Raw genomic sequence first — 25,082 nt, 5'->3', positions numbered from 1 at the left:
TTCGCTCCCAATTTGAGTTCCAAATAAAGACAGCAAACACTCTATGCAGCTTCTGCAGGTTTGCTCGGGTAATGAGCACGAACTGCAATATATACCAAATTCTGGCTATTAAAAATACATTGCACACACTTGCGCGCGCGAAAACAGAAAGGTCACGTCCTTTCCAGCCATCCGCTTTTCTCCTTGCACTCTGCGTTATCTCACCCCACAACTCCGTACTGCTTTTATAGTGCTCCAAGGGTACCCCCAAGTACTTCGCAGGGGCGGTCGTCCATTTCATGTTAGCAAACACGGCAGGTGTGCTGTCCCAATCACCGTGCCAAAAACCTATGCACTTATCCCAGTTAATTTCGGACCCAGTCTTTTTGCAATATTCCCCCGCGACTTTCACAACTTCTTTAACGCTTTCTTGATCCGCGCAAAAAACAGCAATATCATCAGCGTAAGCAAGCACTTTTACTTGCGCCGACAGAAGAGTGAAACCGCAGATCCCATCATTGTGCAACAGTGATAACAGAAAAGGCTCAAGGTAGATCGCAAAGAGCAAAGGCGAGAGCGGGCAACCCTGCCTGACCGAAGAACACACATGTACAGGTTCAGTCAGCTGTTTGTTCACTATAATTCGGGTAACACAGTTGTCGTACGCCATCTGTACACCTTGTATTATCACAGAGCCGACGTTGGCATATTCTAGGATGGCGAAAAGAATGTCGTGCGACACTCGATCGAAGGCCTTTGCAAGGTCAAGCTGTATCATGGCAACTCGGCCCCCGAAGGCATCGCAGCATTCAAGAACAGTTCTAGCAATGTGCACATTTGTTCCAATGGTGCGACCTTTAATACCGCACGTTTGGTGGGGCCCTACAAGGTCCTTTATAACCTTTTGCAGTCTGTTGGCAAGAATCTTCATAAACACTTTATAGTCAACGTTGGTTAGGCTTATCGGCCGATAAGCCCCAACGGACAGAAGTTTAGCCTGGTCCTCACTCTTGGGTATTAAAACCACGTGTGCTGTTTTAAATGATGGTGGCATTTTCTTTGTCTCATAAATTTCGGTGAAGACGCAGTGGAGAGCTTGGGTGAGTTCGGCTTTGAACTTCTTATAAAATTCACTACCTAAGCCGTCAGGACCGGGAGATTTTCCGGCACTCAGCTCTTCGATTGCTCTTCCCACTTCGCTTACGCTGATTGGTACCTCCAGCCCTTGTTTTATATCGTCTCCTAGTTTTGGCATACGGGACAAGAACGTGTTTGCAAACCCCTCTTCAAGCCGTCGCCGCCCAAGCAATTCCCGATACTGCTCAACAAACGCCAACTGAATCACTTTGCTATCATTCGTTACCTCGTTTCTGTACCTGATTTGTCTTACTTCGTTCTGAGTCGCGTACTTCTTTTCGTCACTAAGCGAGCGTTTAGTAGGTACTTGGTCAAGCCAGAGACGTTCAGCACGGGCCCGTATCATGGCAGCTGTATACTTGTCTTTTTCGATAATCTCAAGTTTACTTTTTGTATCTCTTATTTCTTTCTTATATCTTCCCGGCTGGGAACTTTCCAGGCTTACGAGCAAGTCAAGTTGGCAATGTAGTTCTTTTTCTTTAACACGTTTATCGTGGCATATGATGCTTGCCCTTTCAATCGCGTTTATTTTCACTTGTTCTTTGAAATCTTCCCACCTAATTACCCAGTTCCCAGGCTCTGCTGATAGCAATGCTTTAATGCATTCATTAACTTTAATGTCAAAGCGTTCATCCTCGAGTAATTGTGCGTTAAACTTCCACAGGTCCCACGAGAAACGAGATTTCTTGTCTTTGTTCCCCAGGGTAAACGTAACTAAGCTGTGGTCGGTAAAAGACATGTGTTTTACCTCGTAGCTATTGCACAAAGGAATCAGATCAAGCGACACATACGCTCTGTCAAGTCTCGCGTGACTTTCACCCTGGAAGTGAGTAAAATGCGGCGCTACCGAAAGAACTTCAGCAACATCATCTAAACCATTTTCTTGCACAATCGAATTCAACAATTCCGCACTTTTGTCACGAAGGAGTCTTTTTGTAATTCTATCTTCTGCTTTAAAAACGCAGTTAAAGTCGCCCAAAAGCACAATTAACCGCTCACAGCACACATATGGTTCAACGCGCTCAAAAAATTCCTTGCGCTCGTTCTCCCTGTTAGGAGCATACACGCATATGACTCTCCATAGCAAATTGCAATAAAAAAAAAATCCACTACAACCAAACGGCCAGTTTGACACACAGTTAAATTCTGCTCGACAATCCCCAGAGAATTAGCATGGTATGGCCGATGGCGAGAAATACACTTTTCGAAGCGCTTATGTAGTGTCATAGCCTCCTTTATACTGTAGTGTATGCAGCCGCTCCCGAATGCAAAACTTCGCACGAATACTTCCCTCGCTCGTGGCAACAGGCGCCGAGCGTGCAATTACGTGCCCTGGGCTTTTCTCAGCCGTTCTGGCGATCGTAACGCACTGCGGCATGCATCGAAAGAGCAGCGGGAGCAAGCCTCTGGTGTTGACACATGGACCGGGCAAGGAAAGCGTGTCGACTATATCGATGAACGCTAATTGTGCGCTACTGCGCAGTCTTATGCGCTAACTGGGACTCCCTGTTATCTAGGCGCATTGCCGAGTTTAATCTGCACTGTACACGCCGCCGTAGACGTCAGAATGACAGCCGGGAAGCCGGGCGGTCGCTTTTCAGTTTTGCCGCAAGCACGCGTGCACGGAATTTCGCGTCCGCACGTACGTACATTGCCAGTGGGAATGTGTTACTTATAACAATAACGCGAAACCTCCTACAGTTGCACGAGGCATATCGGATAAATGATATAACTATGAGGCAAAAAAAAAAGCGTTAGAGACGAAAAAAATGCAAAAGAAGTGCCATCAGCACTCGGTGTTCCCAGGTGGTCTCTCTCCCAAGTACTGACCGAGCCCAATGCTGCTTAGCTTCGGTGATCGGACGAGAACCGGCGTATTCAGCATGGTATGGCCGATGGCGAGAAATACACTTTTCGAAGCGCTTATGTAGTGTCATAGCCTCCTTTATACTGTAGTGTATGCAGCCGCTCCCGAATGCAAAACTTCGCACGAATACTTCCCTCGCTCGTGGCAACAGGCGCCGAGCGTGCAATTACGTGCCCTGGGCTTTTCTCAGCCGTTCTGGCGATCGTAACGCACTGCGGCATGCATCGAAAGAGCAGCGGGAGCAAGCCTCTGGTGTTGACACATGGACCGGGCAAGGAAAGCCTGTCGACTATATCGATGAACGCTAATTGTGCGCTACTGCGCAGTCTTATGCGCTAACTGGGACTCCCTGTTATCTAGGCGCATTGCCGAGTTTAATCTGCACTGTACACGCCGCCGTAGACGTCAGAATGACAGCCGGGCGGTCGCTTTTCAGTTTTGCCGCAAGCACGCGTGCACGGAATTTCGCGTCCGCACGTACGTACATTGCCAGTGGGAATGTGTTATTTATAACAATAACGCGAAACCTCCTACAGTTGCACGAGGCATATCGGATAAATGATATAACTATGAGGCAAAAAAAAAGCGTTAGAGACGAAAAAAATGCAAAAGAAGTGCCATCAGCACTCGGTGTTCCCAGGTGGTCTCCCTCCCAAGTACTGACCGAGCCCAATGCTGCTTAGCTTCGGTGATCGGACGAGAACCGGCGTATTCAGCATGGTATGGCCGATGGCGAGAAAAACACTTTTCGAAGCGCTTATGTAGTGTCATAGCCTCCTTTATACTGTAGTGTATGCAGCCGCTCCCGAATGCAAAACTTCGCACGAATACTTCCCTCGCTCGTGGCAACAGGCGCCGAGCGTGCAATTACGTGCCCTGGGCTTTTCTCAGCCGTTCTGGCGATCGTAACGCACTGCGGCATGCATCGAAAGAGCAGCGGGAGCAAGCCTCTGGTGTTGACACATGGACCGGGCAAGGAAAGCCTGTCGACTATATCGATGAACGCTAATTGTGCGCTACTGCGCAGTCTTATGCGCTAACTGGGACTCCCTGTTATCTAGGCGCATTGCCGAGTTTAATCTGCACTGTACACGCCGCCGTAGACGTCAGAATGACAGCCGGGAAGCCGGGCGGTCGCTTTTCAGTTTTGCCGCAAGCACGCGTGCACGGAATTTCGCGTCCGCACGTACGTACATTGCCAGTGGGAATGTGTTATTTATAACAATAACGCGAAACCTCCTACAGTTGCACGAGGCATATCGGATAAATGATATAACTATGAGGCAAAAAAAAAAGCGTTAGAGACGAAAAAAATGCAAAAGAAGTGCCATAAGCACTCGGTGTTCCCAGGTGGTCTCCCTCCCAAGTACTGACCGAGCCCAATGCTGCTTAGCTTCGGTGATCGGACGAGAACCGGCGTATTCAGCATGGTATGGCCGATGGCGAGAAATACTCTTTTCGAAGCGCATATGTAGTGTCATAGCCTCCTTTATACTGTAGTGTATGCAGCCGCTCCCGAATGCAAAACATCGCACGAATACTTCCCTCGCTCGTGGCAACAGGCGCCGAGCGTGCAATTACGTGCCCTGGGCTTTTCTCAGCCGTTCTGGCGATCGTAACGCACTGCGGCATGCATCGAAAGAGCAGCGGGAGCAAGCCTCTGGTGTTGACACATGGACCGGGCAAGGAAAGCGTGTCGACTATATCGATGAACGGTAATTGTGCGCTACTGCGCAGTGTTATGCGCTAACTGGGACTCCCTGTTATCTAGGCGCATTGCCGAGTTTAATCTGCACTGTACACGCCGCCGTAGACGTCAGAATGACAGCCGGGCGGTCGCTTTTCAGTTTTGCCGCATGCACGCGTGCACGGAATTTCGCGTCCGCACGTACGTACATTGCCAGTGGGAATGTGTTATTTATAACAATAACGCGAAACCTCCTACAGTTGCACGAGGCATATCGGATAAATGATATAACTATGAGGCAAAAAAAAAAGCGTTAGAGACGAAAAAAATGCAAAAGAAGTGCCATCAGCACTCGGTGTTCCCAGGTGGTCTCCCTCCCAAGTACTGACCGAGCCCAATGCTGCTTAGCTTCGGTGATCGGACGAGAACCGGCGTATTCAGCATGGTATGGCCTTTTTTTTTTCTTTATTGCCGGTATTTTGACCCACATGAAAAGAAAGCACATATTCATACATAAGCACTAAAACACATCTTTGTTAAAACAACGGCCGCTCAGCTTGTGCGGTCACGCTCATGCTAAAATTCCTTCATCGCCAATAATAACTCAACACGTGACAGCCACTCTGGACTACATTCCAGCATCTTTTTCTCCTGAACAAAGTTGCTTATACTTTCTTTGAAATATTGACGTGCCGGTCTTGCATCGAGATCGGCGTGCCTTACTGCCATTCTGCATTTCCAAATACTGTGTAGGGCTATTAGCATGATCAAATCAAATGGGGTACCGTCATCACTTTCAATTGGCAAGTAGCGAATTCCGTACCCATCAAGCGGAAATTCTTTTTTGATTGTGCGCTGAAGCACATCCCAAAGGAACACAGCATCCCAGCATTCAAGGAACACATGCTCAATTGTCTCCTCCTTTCTGCATATTATACAGTGAGTACCCCAGGGAACAAAAAAACCTTTTTCAGCCATCCACGGTTTGACAGTCAGAGTTCCAGTGTGTAATTTGAAAAAGAAAGTCTTAACACCAGACGGGACTAACATTGCCTTAACACGCTTTAGTACCTTGTTACCTATACCTACCCTGTAAAGGGACCGATATAAAGGCACGGGGAGAACCACACTACAGAGGTCTTTATACAGTTTTTTCCGGTTGACTTCACTCAGGTATTGGAGTGAAAACCGCGCCATCAAAAACCTACATGAAACCACAACTTCGCGTAAAAAACCATGCACTCCACCGGGCATACTGCCAGCAGAGACAACCATATTAGGCAAGTGCTTCCCCAGGCGAAGTTGACAGACAGTGTGTAGAAACGGGTGCTTAACGTCCCGAAGAAATAAATACCGATTGACAACCTGTCTCAAAAACAAATGTGACAAACTGAGTCCTCCATTTCGAACTCGTAGAAATAAATTGGTGCGGCTTGATCTTTCCCAGGAAGATGCCCACACGAACACTGCAAACACCCGATGAAATTTTTGGATATGAACCCTGGAGCAATGCAAGACTTGAAGGACATACCAAAGTTTGCTCACTAAAAATATGTTGCAAATTGTGGCTCTCGAGAACATTGACCAATTCCATCCATTCCATTTATTCACTCTTTCCCTCATTTTATCCACTTCACTCCTCCAGTAGGCTTCGCTGTCTTTGTAACACTCAAGAGGAACTCCCAAGTATTTAACAGGAGACGTAGTAAAACTCATGTTGGCAAAAGTGTCTGGGGCCTCCGGCCAATCCCCATGCCAGAATCCCAGGCACTTACTCCAGTTTACCGCGCTGCCACTGGCCGCACAAAAACTTTTAACACACTTAACAGCCTGTGTTACACTGTCGTAATCATTACAAAACATGGCTATATCATCCGCATAAGCCAACAGTCGGACTTCTAACTGATGTAGTTTAAAACCGCGCATACAATCGCTCTGTATCACGCTCAAACAAAATGACTCTATATACAAACAAAACAACAGTGGCGAAAGAGGGCAACCCTGGCGCACCGAGCGTTTGACTGGAATGCGTGAACCCACAACCTTGTTGACAATTAGACTTGTCGTGCAATCCTGGTACGCCATGGCGACCCCGCCTCGAATAATTCTACCCACATTCACATGATCTAGAATGCACAGAAGAATTTCATGAGGCACCCTATCGAAAGCTTTCTCCAGATCAATTTGGATCATTGCCACTTGTGTGCCCATTGCGTCGCAGCACTCAAGGATACTACGCGCTACATGTATATTTGAGAAAATAGATCGGCCTTTAATACCGCACGTTTGATGCGGCCCCACCAGGTCAGTAATGACTGTCTGCAATCGCTTAGCCAAAATTTTCATCATTATCTTATAGTCTGCATTTGTGAGGCAAATTGGACGGTAAGAAGTCACTCTGCGCAATACAGAGGGGTCTTCTGATTTCGGTATAAGAACAGTGTGGGAGGATGTGAAGGAAGGCGGCAGTACATTGAGATCGAATGCCTCATTATAGACAGCAGCTAAAACTGGTGAAATTGTTCTTTTTAGACGTTTATAAAAGGCTGAGGTCAGACCATCCGGGCCCGGAGACTTCCCCGGCTGCAAGCTTTCAATAGCGTTTTTCACCTCCTCTACTGAGATAGCTGCCTCCAATAATTCCTTCGTACTGTCGTCTAGGCTGGGCATCAACAAAAGGAAGTCCTTCTTGAAACGATCAATGTCAACTGAGCAGTTGGCAAATAACCCACTGTAGTGCTCGAAGAAAGCGCGCTCTATATCTTCTGCTGTGTCACTAACTTTTCCACCAACTTCAATTTCCACTATCTGATTGCGCCGCGCGTGCCACTTTTCTGCGCCCAACGCTCTTTTTGATGGAAGTTCCCCCGCTATCAGCTTTTCAGCTCTCGCTCGCACCAGAGCACCGTGGTATCTTTCGATGTCGAACTGTTCTATTTTATGCTTTAGTGCGCGAATATCGTCCATGAACATGCCGGGTCTACTACACTCTTCACTGATCAATTTTTCCAAGTTTCTGCGCATCGTTTTTTCCTCTGCCCCCTTTTGTCTGCGTATAGCGCTCGCCCGCTCCAATGCTTTCATTTTAACTGTCTGCTTGAAGTTCTCCCATTTTTCTCTGTACGTCATATTACCCATATGTTTCATTGCATCAACTTGCGTCGTCACGTCTGCCATAAAAATTTCATCACCCAGTAATTTTGAATTCATTTTCCATAACTGCCACTCGAAGCTTCTTTTCCTTTCTTTCGTGCTTGCTACTAGAAAACTGACTAAGCAGTGATCAGTAAATGAAACAGCGCTCACTCGGTACTCCTTGCAAAAGGGTACCAAATCAAGGCTTACGTATGCTCTATCCAAACGAGCGTGGCTCGAAGCCTGAAAATGGGTGTACTGCGTATTTCTTCCACCACCAAGGCATTCAGCCACATCCGCCAAACTACTGTTCCCTATTATTTCATTTAGGGCAGTCGTGCTTGCATCCTTGTACGGTCGGGTGCTAGTTTTGTCCCGGGATGAAAGAAGGCAGTTGAAATCACCAATAAGAATGACCAACCTATTACACTGGGTATACTGTTTTAGCTGTTCAAAAAACCTGCACCTTTCCCCGGCAACAGTCGGCGCATACAAACAGATGACACGCCACTCCAAGGACGATAACGAGAAATCACATACAATAAACCGTCCTGACGTGCATGACGTAACGGCTTCTATTTTAGCTCCTAGACTATGTCGGACCAACAATGCGCAGCCTGAAGAATATCCCACGGAATGGCTCACAATAGCACAGTATCGCGCTACGAATTGCTGCACCATGCCCCCGGTTTCCACGTCGCCCTCGACTTTCGTCTCCTGCACTGCTAGAATGTCAAGGTCAAAGTCGCTTAACAGGCGGTACAGTTGACTCTGCTTCCTCCTTGAGGCAAGCCCTCGGACATTTAATGTTGCCACGCGAATGGACTTATCCATAGTCATCATAGCAAGGCGGGAAAGAAAACCGGGGGCACGGCGCTTACCTCACAACTGCGGTTTGATCCGGAGTGTGCTAGCACAGGGCGGTCCTCACGGCGGCATAGGCGGCGTTTCCGCCGTCTTGCGCGCCGCCGAAGTGTTCGGCAGCGGTCGAAATGAAGGACGCCGTCCAACAGTCGTCTTGGCTGGCGGCTCGTCTGCAGCAACGACACTAAGCTCCTTCCCATTTTCGCCTGCGTCGTGAGGTCGCTTTGCAGCGGCACTAATACTGTCGCTGTCCATCACGGTGACTGGTGCCGGCTCGGTGGGTGGTTTCTCGCCTCCTCCGGGAGAGGGGTGGCCCGTAGTGCTTGCCTCATCCTTCTCGTTCCCGCCTTCTGCGTCGTCATGTCGCCGCTTGTCTGCGGGTTTATCTCCGCCGTCAATTAGTGCGTCCCCTTGAAAGTTCGACGATGCACCTTGCGTAACCAGGTTACGGCTCGTCCTTGCTGTTTCCTCTGAGTCTTCCTCGTCCATCAGGTGGTCCGATATGTCGTTTGCCTGCACTGGTCCGGCTACGCTGGCGTACGTCTTTGCGCAATCAGCATCGACGTGGCCGAAACGACGACAACGACTACAGCGCGGCACTTTGCAGTCGCGACGTATGTGCCCGGTGCTCTTGCAGCGCAGACACAGAGGAGCGCGGCCCGGCACAACAACAAGAGTTAGCTCTCCGGCTATCTTGAGCTGATGCGGAATATCGTCTATTTTGACGTCGGCATGCAATTTTAGTCCAACTGTACGAGTCGTCGACCCTTTTTCAGTGACACCGAGCGCCCGCCACTTCTCCCGGGTCACTTCCAACACCTTCCCGTAGGGCGACAGTGCCACGCGAACGTCTTCGTCGGTAACGCCATGCAGCAACCAGTGCAGCTTTACACGAACCTCTCGGTTATTCGGATCAATGAGCAAACATGGGCGATCCTTTACCTTCACGTCGACGGCCAAAAGCAGCTTCTGAGCAGCATCAGCAGTTGTCATTGTCACAGCCCACACGTGGTTCATTTGATACGCCCCCAACGCCACAACGTCGGGAAGCGCACCAAGGTTGGCCAAAGTGTCCCGGTAGTCTTCAACACGATAGGGCCGGGCTCTTGGATCGCCGTGCATGAAAACGGTGTTGGCGACGATGCGTCCGGATGGCAGATTGGGCAGAATAACCTGGTAATCATCGGCACTAGCCGCAAAAAACCTGTTACCGCGGCCCGACTGGGCCGCTGAAACCGCTCCGACGGAGCTCATGATAACGCGTCCGTCACGCTCGGTGGCCGGAAGTCGAATGCATGGTATGGCCGATGGCGAGAAATACACTTTTCGAAGCGCTTATGTAGTGTCATAGCCTCCTTTATACTGTAGTGTATGCAGCCGCTCCCGAATGCAAAACTTCGCACGAGTACTTCCCTCGCTCGTGGCAACAGGCGCCGAGCGTGCAATTACGTGCCCTGGGCTTTTCTCAGCCGTTCTGGCGATCGTAACGCACTGCGGCATGCATCGAAAGAGCAGCGGGAGCAAGCCTCTGGTGTTGACACATGGACCGGGCAAGGAAAGCGTGTCGACTATATCGATGAACGCTAATTGTGCGCTACTGCGCAGTCTTATGCGCTAACTGGGACTCCCTGTTATCTAGGCGCATTGCCGAGTTTAATCTGCACTGTACACGCCGCCGTAGACGTCAGAATGACAGCCGGGAAGCCGGGCGGTCGCTTTTCAGTTTTGCCGCAAGCACGCGTGCACGGAATTTCTCGTCCGCACGTACGTACATTGCCAGTGGGAATGTGTTATTTATAACAATAACGCGAAACCTCCTACAGTTGCACGAGGCATATCGGATAAATGATATAACTATGAGGCAAAAAAAAGCGTTAGAGACGAAAAAAATGCAAAAGAAGTGCCATCAGCACACGGTGTTCCCAGGTGGTCTCCCTCCCAAGTACTGACCGAGCCCAATGCTGCTTAGCTTCGGTGATCGGACGAGAACCGGCGTATTCAGCATGGTATGGCCGATGGCGAGAAAAACTTTTCGAAGCGCTTATGTAGTGTCATAGCCTCCTTTATACTGTAGTGTATGCAGCCGCTCACGAATGCAAAACTTCGCACGAATACTTCCCTCGCTCGTGGCAACAGGCGCCGAGCGTGCAATTACGTGCCCTGGGCTTTTCTCAGCCGTTCTGGCGATCGTAACGCACTGCGGCATGCATCGAAAGAGCAGCGGGAGCAAGCCTCTGGTGTTGACACATGGACCGGGCAAGGAAAGCGTGTCGACTATATCGATGAACGCTAATTGTGCGCTACTGCGCAGTGTTATGCGCTAACTGGGACTCCCTGTTATCTAGGCGCATTGCCGAGTTTAATCTGCACTGTACACGCCGCCGTAGACGTCAGAATGACAGCCGGGCGGTCGCTTTTCAGTTTTGCCGCAAGCACGCGTGCACGGAATTTCGCGTCCGCACGTACGTACATTGCCAGTGGGAATGTGTTATTTATAACAATAACGCGAAACCTCCTACAGTTGCACGAGGCATATCGGATAAATGATATAACTATGAGGCAAAAAAAAAAGCGTTAGAGACGAAAAAAATGCAAAAGAAGTGCCATCAGCACTCGGTGTTCCCAGGTGGTCTCCCTCCCAAGTACTGACCGAGCCCAATGCTGCTTAGCTTCGGTGATCGGACGAGAACCGGCGTATTCAGCATGGTATGGCCTTTTTTTTTTCTTTATTGCCGGTATTTTGACCCACATGAAAAGAAAGCACATATTCATACATAAGCACTAAAACACATCTTTGTTAAAACAACGGCCGCTCAGCTTGTGCGGTCACGCTCATGCTAAAATTCCTTCATCGCCAATAATAACTCAACACGTGACAGCCACTCTGGACTACATTCCAGCATCTTTTTCTCCTGAACAAAGTTGCTTATACTTTCTTTGAAATATTGACGTGCCGGTCTTGCATCGAGATCGGCGTGCCTTACTGCCATTCTGCATTTCCAAATACTGTGTAGGGCTATTAGCATGATCAAATCAAATGGGGTACCGTCATCACTTTCAATTGGCAAGTAGCGAATTCCGTACCCATCAAGCGGAAATTCTTTTTTGATTGTGCGCTGAAGCACATCCCAAAGGAACACAGCATCCCAGCATTCAAGGAACACATGCTCAATTGTCTCCTCCTTTCTGCATATTATACAGTGAGTACCCCAGGGAACAAAAAAACCTTTTTCAGCCATCCACGGTTTGACAGTCAGAGTTCCAGTGTGTAATTTGAAAAAGAAAGTCTTAACACCAGACGGGACTAACATTGCCTTAACACGCTTTAGTACCTTGTTACCTATACCTACCCTGTAAAGGGACCGATATAAAGGCACGGGGAGAACCACACTACAGAGGTCTTTATACAGTTTTTTCCGGTTGACTTCACTCAGGTATTGGAGTGAAAACCGCGCCATCAAAAACCTACATGAAACCACAACTTCGCGTAAAAAACCATGCACTCCACCGGGCATACTGCCAGCAGAGACAACCATATTAGGCAAGTGCTTCCCCAGGCGAAGTTGACAGACAGTGTGTAGAAACGGGTGCTTAACGTCCCGAAGAAATAAATACCGATTGACAACCTGTCTCAAAAACAAATGTGACAAACTGAGTCCTCCATTTCGAACTCGTAGAAATAAATTGGTGCGGCTTGATCTTTCCCAGGAAGATGCCCACACGAACACTGCAAACACCCGATGAAATTTTTGGATATGAACCCTGGAGCAATGCAAGACTTGAAGGACATACCAAAGTTTGCTCACTAAAAATATGTTGCAAATTGTGGCTCTCGAGAACATTGACCAATTCCATCCATTCCATTTATTCACTCTTTCCCTCATTTTATCCACTTCACTCCTCCAGTAGGCTTCGCTGTCTTTGTAACACTCAAGAGGAACTCCCAAGTATTTAACAGGAGACGTAGTAAAACTCATGTTGGCAAAAGTGTCTGGGGCCTCCGGCCAATCCCCATGCCAGAATCCCAGGCACTTACTCCAGTTTACCGCGCTGCCACTGGCCGCACAAAAACTTTTAACACACTTAACAGCCTGTGTTACACTGTCGTAATCATTACAAAACATGGCTATATCATCCGCATAAGCCAACAGTCGGACTTCTAACTGATGTAGTTTAAAACCGCGCATACAATCGCTCTGTATCACGCTCAAACAAAATGACTCTATATACAAACAAAACAACAGTGGCGAAAGAGGGCAACCCTGGCGCACCGAGCGTTTGACTGGAATGCGTGAACCCACAACCTTGTTGACAATTAGACTTGTCGTGCAATCCTGGTACGCCATGGCGACCCCGCCTCGAATAATTCTACCCACATTCACATGATCTAGAATGCACAGAAGAATTTCATGAGGCACCCTATCGAAAGCTTTCTCCAGATCAATTTGGATCATTGCCACTTGTGTGCCCATTGCGTCGCAGCACTCAAGGATACTACGCGCTACATGTATATTTGAGAAAATAGATCGGCCTTTAATACCGCACGTTTGATGCGGCCCCACCAGGTCAGTAATGACTGTCTGCAATCGCTTAGCCAAAATTTTCATCATTATCTTATAGTCTGCATTTGTGAGGCAAATTGGACGGTAAGAAGTCACTCTGCGCAATACAGAGGGGTCTTCTGATTTCGGTATAAGAACAGTGTGGGAGGATGTGAAGGAAGGCGGCAGTACATTGAGATCGAATGCCTCATTATAGACAGCAGCTAAAACTGGTGAAATTGTTCTTTTTAGACGTTTATAAAAGGCTGAGGTCAGACCATCCGGGCCCGGAGACTTCCCCGGCTGCAAGCTTTCAATAGCGTTTTTCACCTCCTCTACTGAGATAGCTGCCTCCAATAATTCCTTCGTACTGTCGTCTAGGCTGGGCATCAACAAAAGGAAGTCCTTCTTGAAACGATCAATGTCAACTGAGCAGTTGGCAAATAACCCACTGTAGTGCTCGAAGAAAGCGCGCTCTATATCTTCTGCTGTGTCACTAACTTTTCCACCAACTTCAATTTCCACTATCTGATTGCGCCGCGCGTGCCACTTTTCTGCGCCCAACGCTCTTTTTGATGGAAGTTCCCCCGCTATCAGCTTTTCAGCTCTCGCTCGCACCAGAGCACCGTGGTATCTTTCGATGTCGAACTGTTCTATTTTATGCTTTAGTGCGCGAATATCGTCCATGAACATGCCGGGTCTACTACACTCTTCACTGATCAATTTTTCCAAGTTTCTGCGCATCGTTTTTTCCTCTGCCCCCTTTTGTCTGCGTATAGCGCTCGCCCGCTCCAATGCTTTCATTTTAACTGTCTGCTTGAAGTTCTCCCATTTTTCTCTGTACGTCATATTACCCATATGTTTCATTGCATCAACTTGCGTCGTCACGTCTGCCATAAAAATTTCATCACCCAGTAATTTTGAATTCATTTTCCATAACTGCCACTCGAAGCTTCTTTTCCTTTCTTTCGTGCTTGCTACTAGAAAACTGACTAAGCAGTGATCAGTAAATGAAACAGCGCTCACTCGGTACTCCTTGCAAAAGGGTACCAAATCAAGGCTTACGTATGCTCTATCCAAACGAGCGTGGCTCGAAGCCTGAAAATGGGTGTACTGCGTATTTCTTCCACCACCAAGGCATTCAGCCACATCCGCCAAACTACTGTTCCCTATTATTTCATTTAGGGCAGTCGTGCTTGCATCCTTGTACGGTCGGGTGCTAGTTTTGTCCCGGGATGAAAGAAGGCAGTTGAAATCACCAATAAGAATGACCAACCTATTACACTGGGTATACTGTTTTAGCTGTTCAAAAAACCTGCACCTTTCCCCGGCAACAGTCGGCGCATACAAACAGATGACACGCCACTCCAAGGACGATAACGAGAAATCACATACAATAAACCGTCCTGACGTGCATGACGTAACGGCTTCTATTTTAGCTCCTAGACTATGTCGGACCAACAATGCGCAGCCTGAAGAATATCCCACGGAATGGCTCACAATAGCACAGTATCGCGCTACGAATTGCTGCACCATGCCCCCGGTTTCCACGTCGCCCTCGACTTTCGTCTCCTGCACTGCTAGAATGTCAAGGTCAAAGTCGCTTAACAGGCGGTACAGTTGACTCTGCTTCCTCCTTGAGGCAAGCCCTCGGACATTTAATGTTGCCACGCGAATGGACTTATCCATAGTCATCATAGCAAGGCGGGAAAGAAAACCGGGGGCACGGCGCTTACCTCACAACTGCGGTTTGATCCGGAGTGTGCTAGCACAGGGCGGTCCTCACGGCGGCATAGGCGGCGTTTCCGCCGTCTTGCGCGCCGCCGAAGTGTTCGGCAGCGGTCGAAATGAAGGACGCCGTCCAACAGTCGTCTTGGCTGGCGGCTCGTCTGCAGCAACGACACTAAGCTCCTTCCCATTTTCGCCTGCGTCGTGAGGTCGCTTTCCAGCGGCACTAATACTGTCGCTGTCCATCACGGTGACTGGTGCCGGCTCGGTGGGTGGTTTCTCGCCTCCTCCGGGAGAGGGGTGGCCCGTAGTGCTTGCCTCATCCTTCTCGTTCCCGCCTTCTGCGTCGTCATGTCGCCGCTTGTCTGCGGGTTTATCTCCGCCGTCAATTAGTGCGTCCCCTTGAAAGTTCGACGATGCACCTTGCGTAACCAGGTTACGGCTCGTCCTTGCTGTTTCCTCTGAGTCTTCCTCGTCCATCAGGTGGTCCGATATGTCGTTTGCCTGCACTGGTCCGGCTACGCTGGCGTACGTCTTTGCGCAATCAGCATCGACGTGGCCGAAACGACGACAACGACTACAGCGCGGCACTTTGCAGTCGCGACGTATGTGCCCGGTGCTCTTGCAGCGCAGACACAGAGGAGCGCGGCCCGGCACAACAACAAGAGTTAGCTCTCCGGCTATCTTGAGCTGATGCGGAATATCGTCTATTTTGACGTCGGCATGCAATTTTAGTCCAACTGTACGAGTCGTCGACCCTTTTTCAGTGACACCGAGCGCCCGCCACTTCTCCCGGGTCACTTCCAACACCTTCCCGTAGGGCGACAGTGCCACGCGAACGTCTTCGTCGGTAACGCCATGCAGCAACCAGTGCAGCTTTACACGAACCTCTCGGTTATTCGGATCAATGAGCAAACATGGGCGATCCTTTACCTTCACGTCGACGGCCAAAAGCAGCTTCTGAGCAGCATCAGCAGTTGTCATTGTCACAGCCCACACGTGGTTCATTTGATACGCCCCCAACGCCACAACGTCGGGAAGCGCACCAAGGTTGGCCAAAGTGTCCCGGTAGTCTTCAACACGATAGGGCCGGGCTCTTGGATCGCCGTGCATGAAAACGGTGTTGGCGACGATGCGTCCGGATGGCAGATTGGGCAGAATAACCTGGTAATCATCGGCACTAGCCGCAAAAAACCTGTTACCGCGGCCCGACTGGGCCGCTGAAACCGCTCCGACGGAGCTCATGATAACGCGTCCGTCACGCTCGGTGGCCGGAAGTCGAATGCATGGTATGGCCGATGGCGAGAAATACACTTTTCGAAGCGCTTATGTAGTGTCATAGCCTCCTTTATACTGTAGTGTATGCAGCCGCTCCCGAATGCAAAACTTCGCACGAGTACTTCCCTCGCTCGTGGCAACAGGCGCCGAGCGTGCAATTACGTGCCCTGGGCTTTTCTCAGCCGTTCTGGCGATCGTAACGCACTGCGGCATGCATCGAAAGAGCAGCGGGAGCAAGCCTCTGGTGTTGACACATGGACCGGGCAAGGAAAGCGTGTCGACTATATCGATGAACGCTAATTGTGCGCTACTGCGCAGTCTTATGCGCTAACTGGGACTCCCTGTTATCTAGGCGCATTGCCGAGTTTAATCTGCACTGTACACGCCGCCGTAGACGTCAGAATGACAGCCGGGAAGCCGGGCGGTCGCTTTTCAGTTTTGCCGCAAGCACGCGTGCACGGAATTTCTCGTCCGCACGTACGTACATTGCCAGTGGGAATGTGTTATTTATAACAATAACGCGAAACCTCCTACAGTTGCACGAGGCATATCGGATAAATGATATAACTATGAGGCAAAAAAAAGCGTTAGAGACGAAAAAAATGCAAAAGAAGTGCCATCAGCACACGGTGTTCCCAGGTGGTCTCCCTCCCAAGTACTGACCGAGCCCAATGCTGCTTAGCTTCGGTGATCGGACGAGAACCGGCGTATTCAGCATGGTATGGCCGATGGCGAGAAAAACTTTTCGAAGCGCTTATGTAGTGTCATAGCCTCCTTTATACTGTAGTGTATGCAGCCGCTCCCGAATGCAAAACTTCGCACGAATACTTCCCTCGCTCGTGGCAACAGGCGCCGAGCGTGCAATTACGTGCCCTGGGCTTTTCTCAGCCGTTCTGGCGATCGTAACGCACTGCGGCATGCATCGAAAGAGCAGCGGGAGCAAGCCTCTGGTGTTGACACATGGACCGGGCAAGGAAAGCGTGTCGACTATATCGATGAACGCTAATTGTGCGCTACTGCGCAGTCTTATGCGCTAACTGGGACTCCCTGTTATCTAGGCGCATTGCCGAGTTTAATCTGCACTGTACACGCCGCCGTAGACGTCAGAATGACAGCCGGGAAGCCGGGCGGTCGCTTTTCAGTTTTGCCGCAAGCACGCGTGCACGGAATTTCGCGCCGCACGTACGTACATTTCCAGTGGGAATGTGTTATTTATAACAATAACGCGAAACCTCCTACAGTTGCACGAGGCATATCGGATAAATGATATAACTATGAGGCAAAAAAAAAAGCGTTAGAGACGAAAAAAATGCAAAAGAAGTGCCATCAGCACTCGGTGTTCCCAGGTGGTCTCCCTCCCAAGTACTGACCGAGCCCAATGCTGCTTAGCTTCGGTGATCGGACGAGAACCGGCGTATTCAGCATGGTATGGCCGATGGCGAGAAATACACTTTTCGAAGCGCTTATGTAGTGTCATAGCCTCCTTTATACTGTAGTGTATGCAGCCGCTCCCGAATGCAAAACTTCGCACGAATACTTCCCTCGCTCGTGGCAACAGGCGCCGAGCGTGCAATTACGTGCCCTGGGCTTTTCTCAGCCGTTCTGGCGATCGTAACGCACTGCGGCATGCATCGAAAGAGCAGCGGGAGCAAGCCTCTGGTGTTGACACATGGACCGGGCAAGGAAAGCGTGTCGACTATATCGATGAACGCTAATTGTGCGCTACTGCGCAGTCTTATGCGCTAACTGGGACTCCCTGTTATCTAGGCGCATTGCCGAGTTTAATCTGCACTGTACACGCCGCCGTAGACGTCAGAATGACAGCCGGGAAGCCGGGCGGTCGCTTTTCAGTTTTGCCGCAAGCACGCGTGCACGGAATTTCGCTTCCGCACGTACGTACATTGCCAGTGGGAATGTGTTATAACAATAACGCGAAACCTCCTACAGTTGCACGAGGCATATCGGATAAATGATATAACTATGAGGCAAAAAAAAAGCGGTAGAGACGAAAAAAATGCAAAAGAAGTGCCATCAGCACTCGGTGTTCCCAGGTGGTCTCCCTCCCAAGTACTGACCGAGCCCAATGCTGCTTAGCTTCGGTGATCGGACGAGAACCGGCGTATTCAGCATGGTATGGCCTTTTTTTTTCTTTATTACCGGTAAACAATACATAAAAATCTCTAGCCACACTTTGGCCGAGACAATGGGTTAAAACTTTTTCATGTTAATCAGTTCATCCATAACTGCCACCCAGTCCGGCGGCTGGGGTTGACTGCGGAGAACATCTCTCAGGAAAACTGCACTTTCTATAAAGTTTTCTCTCACTGGTCGCACATTTGCGTCGGCGTGCCTGGCCGCCATTCTCGTTTTCCAGATGCTGTGGAGGCCCAGTAGCATAAACATGTCGTAAGGAACCTCCTCACTTTCTATAGGTAGAAACCGGATGCCATAAGGAGTTACAGGTAGTTCTTTCTTCAATGTTCTTTGCAAGATGTCCCAGTGGAAAACCGGGTCCCAGCAGTCGATAAACACATGTTCGATGGTCTCGGGTTTTTTGCAGAGTATGCAGTCGGTGGTCCAGGGCACAAAAATGCCTTTATCGTTTAGCCATGTTTTCACCGGAAGGGTACCGGTATGAAGTTTAAAGAAAAAGGATTTCACAGTCGGTCTTACCGGCATCTTCTTAACTCGCTTTAACACATTTTTGCCTGGGCCTCCGCAGCAAAAGGAACGGTATAAGGGAGCAGGTATAAATATATCTAGCAAATCTTTGTACAGTTTTTTCCTGGGTACAGCAGATAGATACTGTGTAGAAAAGTGAGCGCTCAAAGTGCGAAAGGCTGCCACAACTTCACGCAAAAAACCTGTTACAGCACGATTCGTGGCCGGGTAACTGGACACAACAAATTCCGGCAACACGTTGCCTAAGCGCACCTGCAACATTGTGCGCAACAAGGGATCGGTTTGATCACGTAGAAACAAAAATCTTGAGACAACTTGCTTCAGAAACAAATTAGAAAGACCAAGGCCGCCCCTTTTGACCGGAAGGAACAGATTAACTCGACTTGTTCGCTCCCAATTTGAGCTCCAAATAAAGACAGCAATCACTCTATGCAGCTTCTGCAGGTTTGCTCGGGTAATGAGCACGAACTGCAATATATACCAAATTCTGGCTATTAAAAATACATTGCACACACTTGCGCGCGCGAAAACAGAAAGGTCACGTCCTTTCCAGCCATCCGCTTTTCTCCTTGCACTCTGCGTTATCTCACCCCACAACTCCGTACTGCTTTTATAGTGCTCCAAGGGTACCCCCAAGTACTTCGCAGGGGCGGTCGTCCATTTCATGTTAGCAAACACGGCAGGTGTGCTGTCCCAATCACCGTGCCAAAAACCTATGCACTTATCCCAGTTAATTTCGGACCCAGTCTTTTTGCAATATTCCCCTGCGACTTTCACAACTTCTTTAACGCTTTCTTGATCCGCGCAAAAAACAGCAATATCATCAGCGTAAGCAAGCACTTTTACTTGCGCCGACAGAAGAGTGAAACCGCAGATCCCATCATTGTGCAACAGTGATAACAGAAAAGGCTCAAGGTAGATCGCAAAGAGCAAAGGCGAGAGCGGGCAACCCTGCCTGACCGAAGAACACACAGGTACAGGTTCAGTCAGCTGTTTGTTCACTATAATTCGGGTAACACAGTTGTCGTACGCCATCTGTACACCTTGTATTATCACAGAGCCGACGTTGGCATATTCTAGAATGGCGAAAAGAATGTCATGCGACACTCGATCGAAGGCCTTTGCAAGGTCAAGCTGTATCATGGCAACTCGGCCCCCGAAGGCATCGCAGCATTCAAGAACAGTTCTAGCAATGTGCACATTTGTTCCAATGGTGCGACCTTTAATACCGCACGTTTGGTGGGGCCCTACAAGGTCCTTTATGACCTTTTGCAGTCTGTTGGCAAGAATCTTCATAAACACTTTATAGTCAACGTTGGTTAGGCTTATCGGCCGATAAGCCCCAACGGACAGAAGTTTAGCCTGGTCCTCACTCTTGGGTATTAAAACCACGTGTGCTGTTTTAAATGATGGTGGCATTTTCTTTGTCTCATAAATTTCGGTGAAGACGCAGTGGAGAGCTTGGGTGAGTTCGGCTTTGAACTTCTTATAAAATTCACTACCTAAGCCGTCAGGACCGGGAGATTTTCCGGCACTCAGCTCTTCGATTGCTCTTCCCACTTCGCTTACGCTGATTGGTACCTCCAGCCCTTGTTTTATATCGTCTCCTAGTTTTGGCATACGGGACAAGAACGTGTTTGCAAACCCCTCTTCTTCAAGCCGTCGCCGCCCAAGCAATTCCCGATACTGCTCAACAAACGCCAACTGAATCACTTTGCTATCATTCGTTACCTCGTTTCTGTACCTGATTTGTCTTACTTCGTTCTGAGTCGCGTACTTCTTTTCGTCACTAAGCGAGCGTTTAGTAGGTACTTGGTCAAGCCAGAGACGTTCAGCACGGGCCCGTATCATGGCAGCTGTATACTTGTCTTTTTCGATAATCTCAAGTTTACTTTTTGTATCTCTTATTTCTTTCTTATATTTTCCCGGCTGGGAACTTTCCAGGCTTACGAGCAAGTCAAGTTGGCAATGTAGTTCTTTTTCTTTAACACGTTTATCGTGGCATATAATGCTTGCCCTTTCAATCGCGTTTATTTTCACTTGTTCTTTGAAATCTTCCCACCTAATTACCCAGTTCCCAGGATCTGCTGATAGCAATGCTTTAATGCATTCATTAACTTTAATGTCAAAGCGTTCATCCTCGAGTAATTGTGCGTTAAACTTCCACAGGTCCCACGAGAAACGAGATTTCTTGTCTTTGTTCCCCAGGGTAAACGTAACTAAGCTGTGGTCGGTAAAAGACATGTGTTTTACCTCGTAGCTATTGCACAAAGGAATCAGATCAAGCGACACATACGCTCTGTCAAGTCTCGCGTGACTTTCACCCTGGAAGTGAGTAAAATGCGGCGCTACCGAAAGAACTTCAGCAACATCATCTAAACCATTTTCTTGCACAATCGAATTCAACAATTCCGCACTTTTGTCACGAAGGAGTCTTTTTGTAATTCTATCCTCTGCTTTACAAACGCAGTTAAAGTCGCCCAAAAGCACAATTAACCGCTCACAGCACACATATGGTTCAACGCGCTCAAAAAATTCCTTGCGCTCGTTCTCCCTGTTAGGAGCATACACGCATATGACTCTCCATAGCAAATTGCAATAAAAAAAATCCACTACAACCAAACGGCCAGTTTGACACACAGTTAAATTCTGCTCGACAATCCCGAGAGAATTCCTAATAAATACAGCACAACCGCCCGATGTGCCAGAAGAATGGCACACACAAACATTGTAGCGTGCCGTAAAAGGCTGCACCATAAGGTCCGCCTGTTCCTGTCTTTCGACTTTCGTCTCCTGTACGGCTATTATGTCTAGGTCATTATCAACGAACAGCCGGCTTAGCTGGTACTGACGCTTCTTGGAAGCCAGTCCCCTGACATTAATTGTTGCAATGCGCAACGCTCTAAGAGGTGTAGAAGCCATCTAGTTTAGGTACAGGAGCCATATGGTGCATACCTCGGGACACAAGGCGACGGTGCGGGTGACTTGCCTAGTCTGAGGTGCTCGATGGGTGCGGTGCCGGTAATCCAAAGTCTCTTGCACAAGTGCCTCTTGCGTATGGACTGGAAAATCAGCCCATGCAGTCCGTTACCGAAAAAGGCCATCTCACGCCCACAGAAACCACTCACAGGGCACTCACTCCAACTAAGGCGGCGGCTTAGCCGCCGCTCGTTGATCGGCCTGTACATTCGGCCGCGGTTTCAACGTCGGTCGCCTGACACCAACAGTCTTCTGCGGCGGCTCGTCGCCTTCGCTCACTTTGGGCTCTCCATTCGCACTGTGCTCGTGCGGTCGCTTCCCTGCTTGGTTGCTGGTTGATGCATGTGACACTTCCATGCTGTCACCATGCTGGGGAACGACGGGAGCTGACGCCCCACCGCTCAAGACTTCGTCCGTTGGCGCCTTGACTTCTGCAGGCTGCGCTACCTGTTGCTGCCGCTTACTGCTGGGCTCCTCTACGCTTGTGGATATTTCCGTAGGGGGCACAGCAGGGGCCTTCTCCACGCTGTCCCCTGCCTCTGCTGCAGCGTCTTCCGCGTCAGCCTCGTCCATGACAAGTTCGGACGAAATGTCAGTGTTGACTGGGACGGCAGCACTCGCGTACGTGCGTACGCAGCTGCTTTCTTCGTGCCCGTAGCGACGACAGGCGCCGCATCGTGGAACCTTGCACTCACGGCGAATGTGCCCAGTACCGTGGCAGCGCAGACACAGCGGAGCTCTGCCCGGTACAACCACGAGAGCCAGCTCACCGCCAACCCTGACTTCGTGAGGGAGGTCTTCCAGCTTCACGCCAGGATTCATTTTCAATGAAACCAAGCGTGTCGTCGACCCCTTGCTGGCGACACCCTGGACGCGCCACCGCTCCTTGGAGACTTCGCTCACCTTGGCGTACGGAGCAAAGGCTACCCTCACGTCTTCGTCGGGCACGTTGTGCAGCAGCCAGTGCAGCTTGACGCGGACGTCCTGGTTTGCCGGGTCGATGACGAGACAGCGGCGGTCCTTGACTTTCAGGTCTCCGGCAGAAAGAATTTTCGTCACCGCCTCAGCACTCGCGAAAGTAACAGCCCATACATGGCTCATGCGATACGCCCCCAAGGCGATAACCTCGGGGAGCAGCATCAGCTGAGCCAGCGCATCCCTGAAATCTTCGACCCGATAAGGACGGGCCCGCACGTCAGCGTGCAAAAAAACTGTGTTCAACACAACACGTCCTGTAGGAAGGGTAGGCAGAATCACCTGATACTCTTCATCCGAGGCAAAAGCCCTGTTTCCGCGGCCAGACATGACCGCTGTAGCTGCTCCAACGGAGCCCGTCATCGCACGTCCGTCACGCTCGGTGGCCGGAAGTCGAATCCAGCATGGTATGGCCGATGGCGAGAAATACACTTTTCGAAGCGCTTATGTAGTGTCATAGCCTCCTTTATACTGTAGTGTATGCAGCCGCTCCCGAATGCAAAACTTCGCACGAATACTTCCCTCGCTCGTGGCAACAGGCGCCGAGCGTGCAATTACGTGCCCTGGGCTTTTCTCAGCCGTTCTGGCGATCGTAACGCACTGCGGCATGCATCGAAAGAGCAGCGGGAGCAAGCCTCTGGTGTTGACACATGGACCGGGCAAGGAAAGCGTGTCGACTATATCGATGAACGCTAATTGTGCGCTACTGCGCAGTCTTATGCGCTAACTGGGACTCCCTGTTATCTAGGCGCATTGCCGAGTTTAATCTGCACTGTACACGCCGCCGTAGACGTCAGAATGACAGCCGGGCGGTCGCTTTTCAGTTTTGCCGCAAGCACGCGTGCACGGAATTTCGCGTCCGCACGTACGTACATTGCCAGTGGGAATGTGTTATTTATAACAATAACGCGAAACCTCCTACAGTTGCACGAGGCATATCGGATAAATGATATAACTATGAGGCAAAAAAAAAAGCGTTAGAGACGAAAAAAATGCAAAAGAAGTGCCATCAGCACTCGGTGTTCCCAGGTGGTCTCCCTCCCAAGTACTGACCGAGCCCAATGCTGCTTAGCTTCGGTGATCGGACGAGAACCGGCGTATTCAGCATGGTATGGCCGATGGCGAGAAATACACTTTTCGAAGCGCTTATGTAGTGTCATAGCCTCCTTTATACTGTAGTGTATGCAGCCGCTCCCGAATGCAAAACTTCGCACGAATACTTCCCTCGCTCGTGGCAACAGGCGCCGAGCGTGCAATTACGTGCCCTGGGCTTTTCTCAGCCGTTCTGGCGATCGTAACGCACTGCGGCATGCATCGAAAGAGCAGCGGGAGCAAGCCTCTGGTGTTGACACATGGACCGGGCAAGGAAAGCGTGTCGACTATATCGATGAACGCTAATTGTGCGCTACTGCGCAGTCTTATGCGCTAACTGGGACTCCCTGTTATCTAAGCGCATTGCCGAGTTTAATCTGCACTGTACACGCCGCCGTAGACGTCAGAATGACAGCCGGGAAGCCGGGCGGTCGCTTTTCAGTTTTGCCGCAAGCACGCGTGCACGGAATTTCGCGTCCGCACGTACGTACATTGCCAGTGGGAATGTGTTATTTATAACAATAACGCGAAACCTCCTACAGTTGCACGAGGCATATCGGATAAATGATATAACTATGAGGCAAAAAAAAAAGCGTTAGAGACGAAAAAAATGCAAAAGAAGTGCCATCAGCACTCGGTGTTCCCAGGTGGTCTCCCTCCCAAGTACTGACCGAGCTCAATGCTGCTTAGCTTCGGTGATCGGACGAGAACCGGCGTATTCAGCATGGTATGGCCGATGGCGAGAAAAACACTTTTCGAAGCGCTTATGTAGTGTCATAGCCTCCTTTATACTGTAGTGTATGCAGCCGCTCCCGAATGCAAAACTTCGCACGAATACTTCCCTCGCTCGTGGCAACAGGCGCCGAGCGTGCAATTACGTGCCCTGGGCTTTTCTCAGCCGTTCTGGCGATCGTAACGCACTGCGGCATGCATCGAAAAAGCAGCGGGAGCAAGCCTCTGGTGTTGACACATGGACCGGGCAAGGAAAGCGTGTCGACTATATCGATGAACGCTAATTGTGCGCTACTGCGCAGTCTTATGCGCTAACTGGGACTCCCTGTTATCTAAGCGCATTGCCGAGTTTAATCTGCACTGTACACGCCGCCGTAGACGTCAGAATGACAGCCGGGAAGCCGGG

General features: G+C 49.7%; 2 protein-coding genes, 8 non-coding genes and 3 pseudogenes across 10 annotated transcripts; all 13 read right to left on the bottom strand.

Annotated features, from left to right (window-relative positions):
* Positions 1–2,897: 2,897 nt before the first annotated feature.
* Positions 2,898–3,016, bottom strand: LOC144131272 (5S ribosomal RNA). The gene has a single exon (XR_013314688.1). It is a non-coding gene; the product is annotated as a 5S ribosomal RNA (ribosomal RNA).
* A 582-nt stretch (positions 3,017–3,598) lies between these two features.
* Positions 3,599–3,717, bottom strand: LOC144130850 (5S ribosomal RNA). Its single transcript, XR_013314279.1, has one exon. It is a non-coding gene; the product is annotated as a 5S ribosomal RNA (ribosomal RNA).
* Positions 3,718–4,308: 591 nt separating this feature from the next.
* LOC144130506 (5S ribosomal RNA) lies at positions 4,309–4,427 on the bottom strand. The gene has a single exon (XR_013314117.1). It is a non-coding gene; the product is annotated as a 5S ribosomal RNA (ribosomal RNA).
* A 583-nt stretch (positions 4,428–5,010) lies between these two features.
* On the bottom strand, positions 5,011–5,129 carry LOC144130645 (5S ribosomal RNA; annotated as a pseudogene).
* Positions 5,130–8,711: 3,582 nt separating this feature from the next.
* Positions 8,712–9,923, bottom strand: LOC144130132 (uncharacterized). Its single transcript, XM_077664146.1, has one exon. It carries the CDS (start codon positions 9,921–9,923, stop codon positions 8,733–8,735), a length of 1,191 nt encoding a protein of 396 aa, XP_077520272.1. The 3' UTR covers positions 8,712–8,732.
* Positions 9,924–10,570: 647 nt separating this feature from the next.
* On the bottom strand, positions 10,571–10,689 carry LOC144131167 (5S ribosomal RNA). The gene has a single exon (XR_013314584.1). It is a non-coding gene; the product is annotated as a 5S ribosomal RNA (ribosomal RNA).
* Positions 10,690–11,270: 581 nt separating this feature from the next.
* Positions 11,271–11,389, bottom strand: LOC144130644 (5S ribosomal RNA; annotated as a pseudogene).
* A 4,790-nt stretch (positions 11,390–16,179) lies between these two features.
* LOC144129515 (uncharacterized) lies at positions 16,180–23,215 on the bottom strand. The gene is made up of 2 exons (XM_077663673.1): positions 22,358–23,215; positions 16,180–16,251 (listed from the first exon to the last, which is right to left on the bottom strand). The coding sequence occupies exons 1-2, from the start codon at positions 23,213–23,215 to the stop codon at positions 16,180–16,182; spliced, it is 930 nt and encodes a 309-aa protein (XP_077519799.1).
* Positions 16,831–16,949, bottom strand: LOC144131166 (5S ribosomal RNA). Its single transcript, XR_013314582.1, has one exon. It is a non-coding gene; the product is annotated as a 5S ribosomal RNA (ribosomal RNA).
* On the bottom strand, positions 17,538–17,656 carry LOC144130849 (5S ribosomal RNA). Its single transcript, XR_013314278.1, has one exon. It is a non-coding gene; the product is annotated as a 5S ribosomal RNA (ribosomal RNA).
* LOC144130643 (5S ribosomal RNA) lies at positions 18,243–18,361 on the bottom strand (annotated as a pseudogene).
* A 641-nt stretch (positions 23,216–23,856) lies between the features above and the next one.
* Positions 23,857–23,975, bottom strand: LOC144130848 (5S ribosomal RNA). Its single transcript, XR_013314277.1, has one exon. It is a non-coding gene; the product is annotated as a 5S ribosomal RNA (ribosomal RNA).
* Positions 23,976–24,566: 591 nt separating this feature from the next.
* LOC144131266 (5S ribosomal RNA) lies at positions 24,567–24,685 on the bottom strand. Its single transcript, XR_013314682.1, has one exon. It is a non-coding gene; the product is annotated as a 5S ribosomal RNA (ribosomal RNA).
* Between the last annotated feature and the right edge of the window lie 397 nt (positions 24,686–25,082).

The sequence above is a fragment of the Amblyomma americanum genome, chromosome 4 (assembly GCF_052857255.1).
Source record: "Amblyomma americanum isolate KBUSLIRL-KWMA chromosome 4, ASM5285725v1, whole genome shotgun sequence".
NCBI lineage: Eukaryota > Metazoa > Arthropoda > Arachnida > Ixodida > Ixodidae > Amblyomma > Amblyomma americanum.
This window is presented reverse-complemented; position numbering and strand designations above follow the sequence as displayed.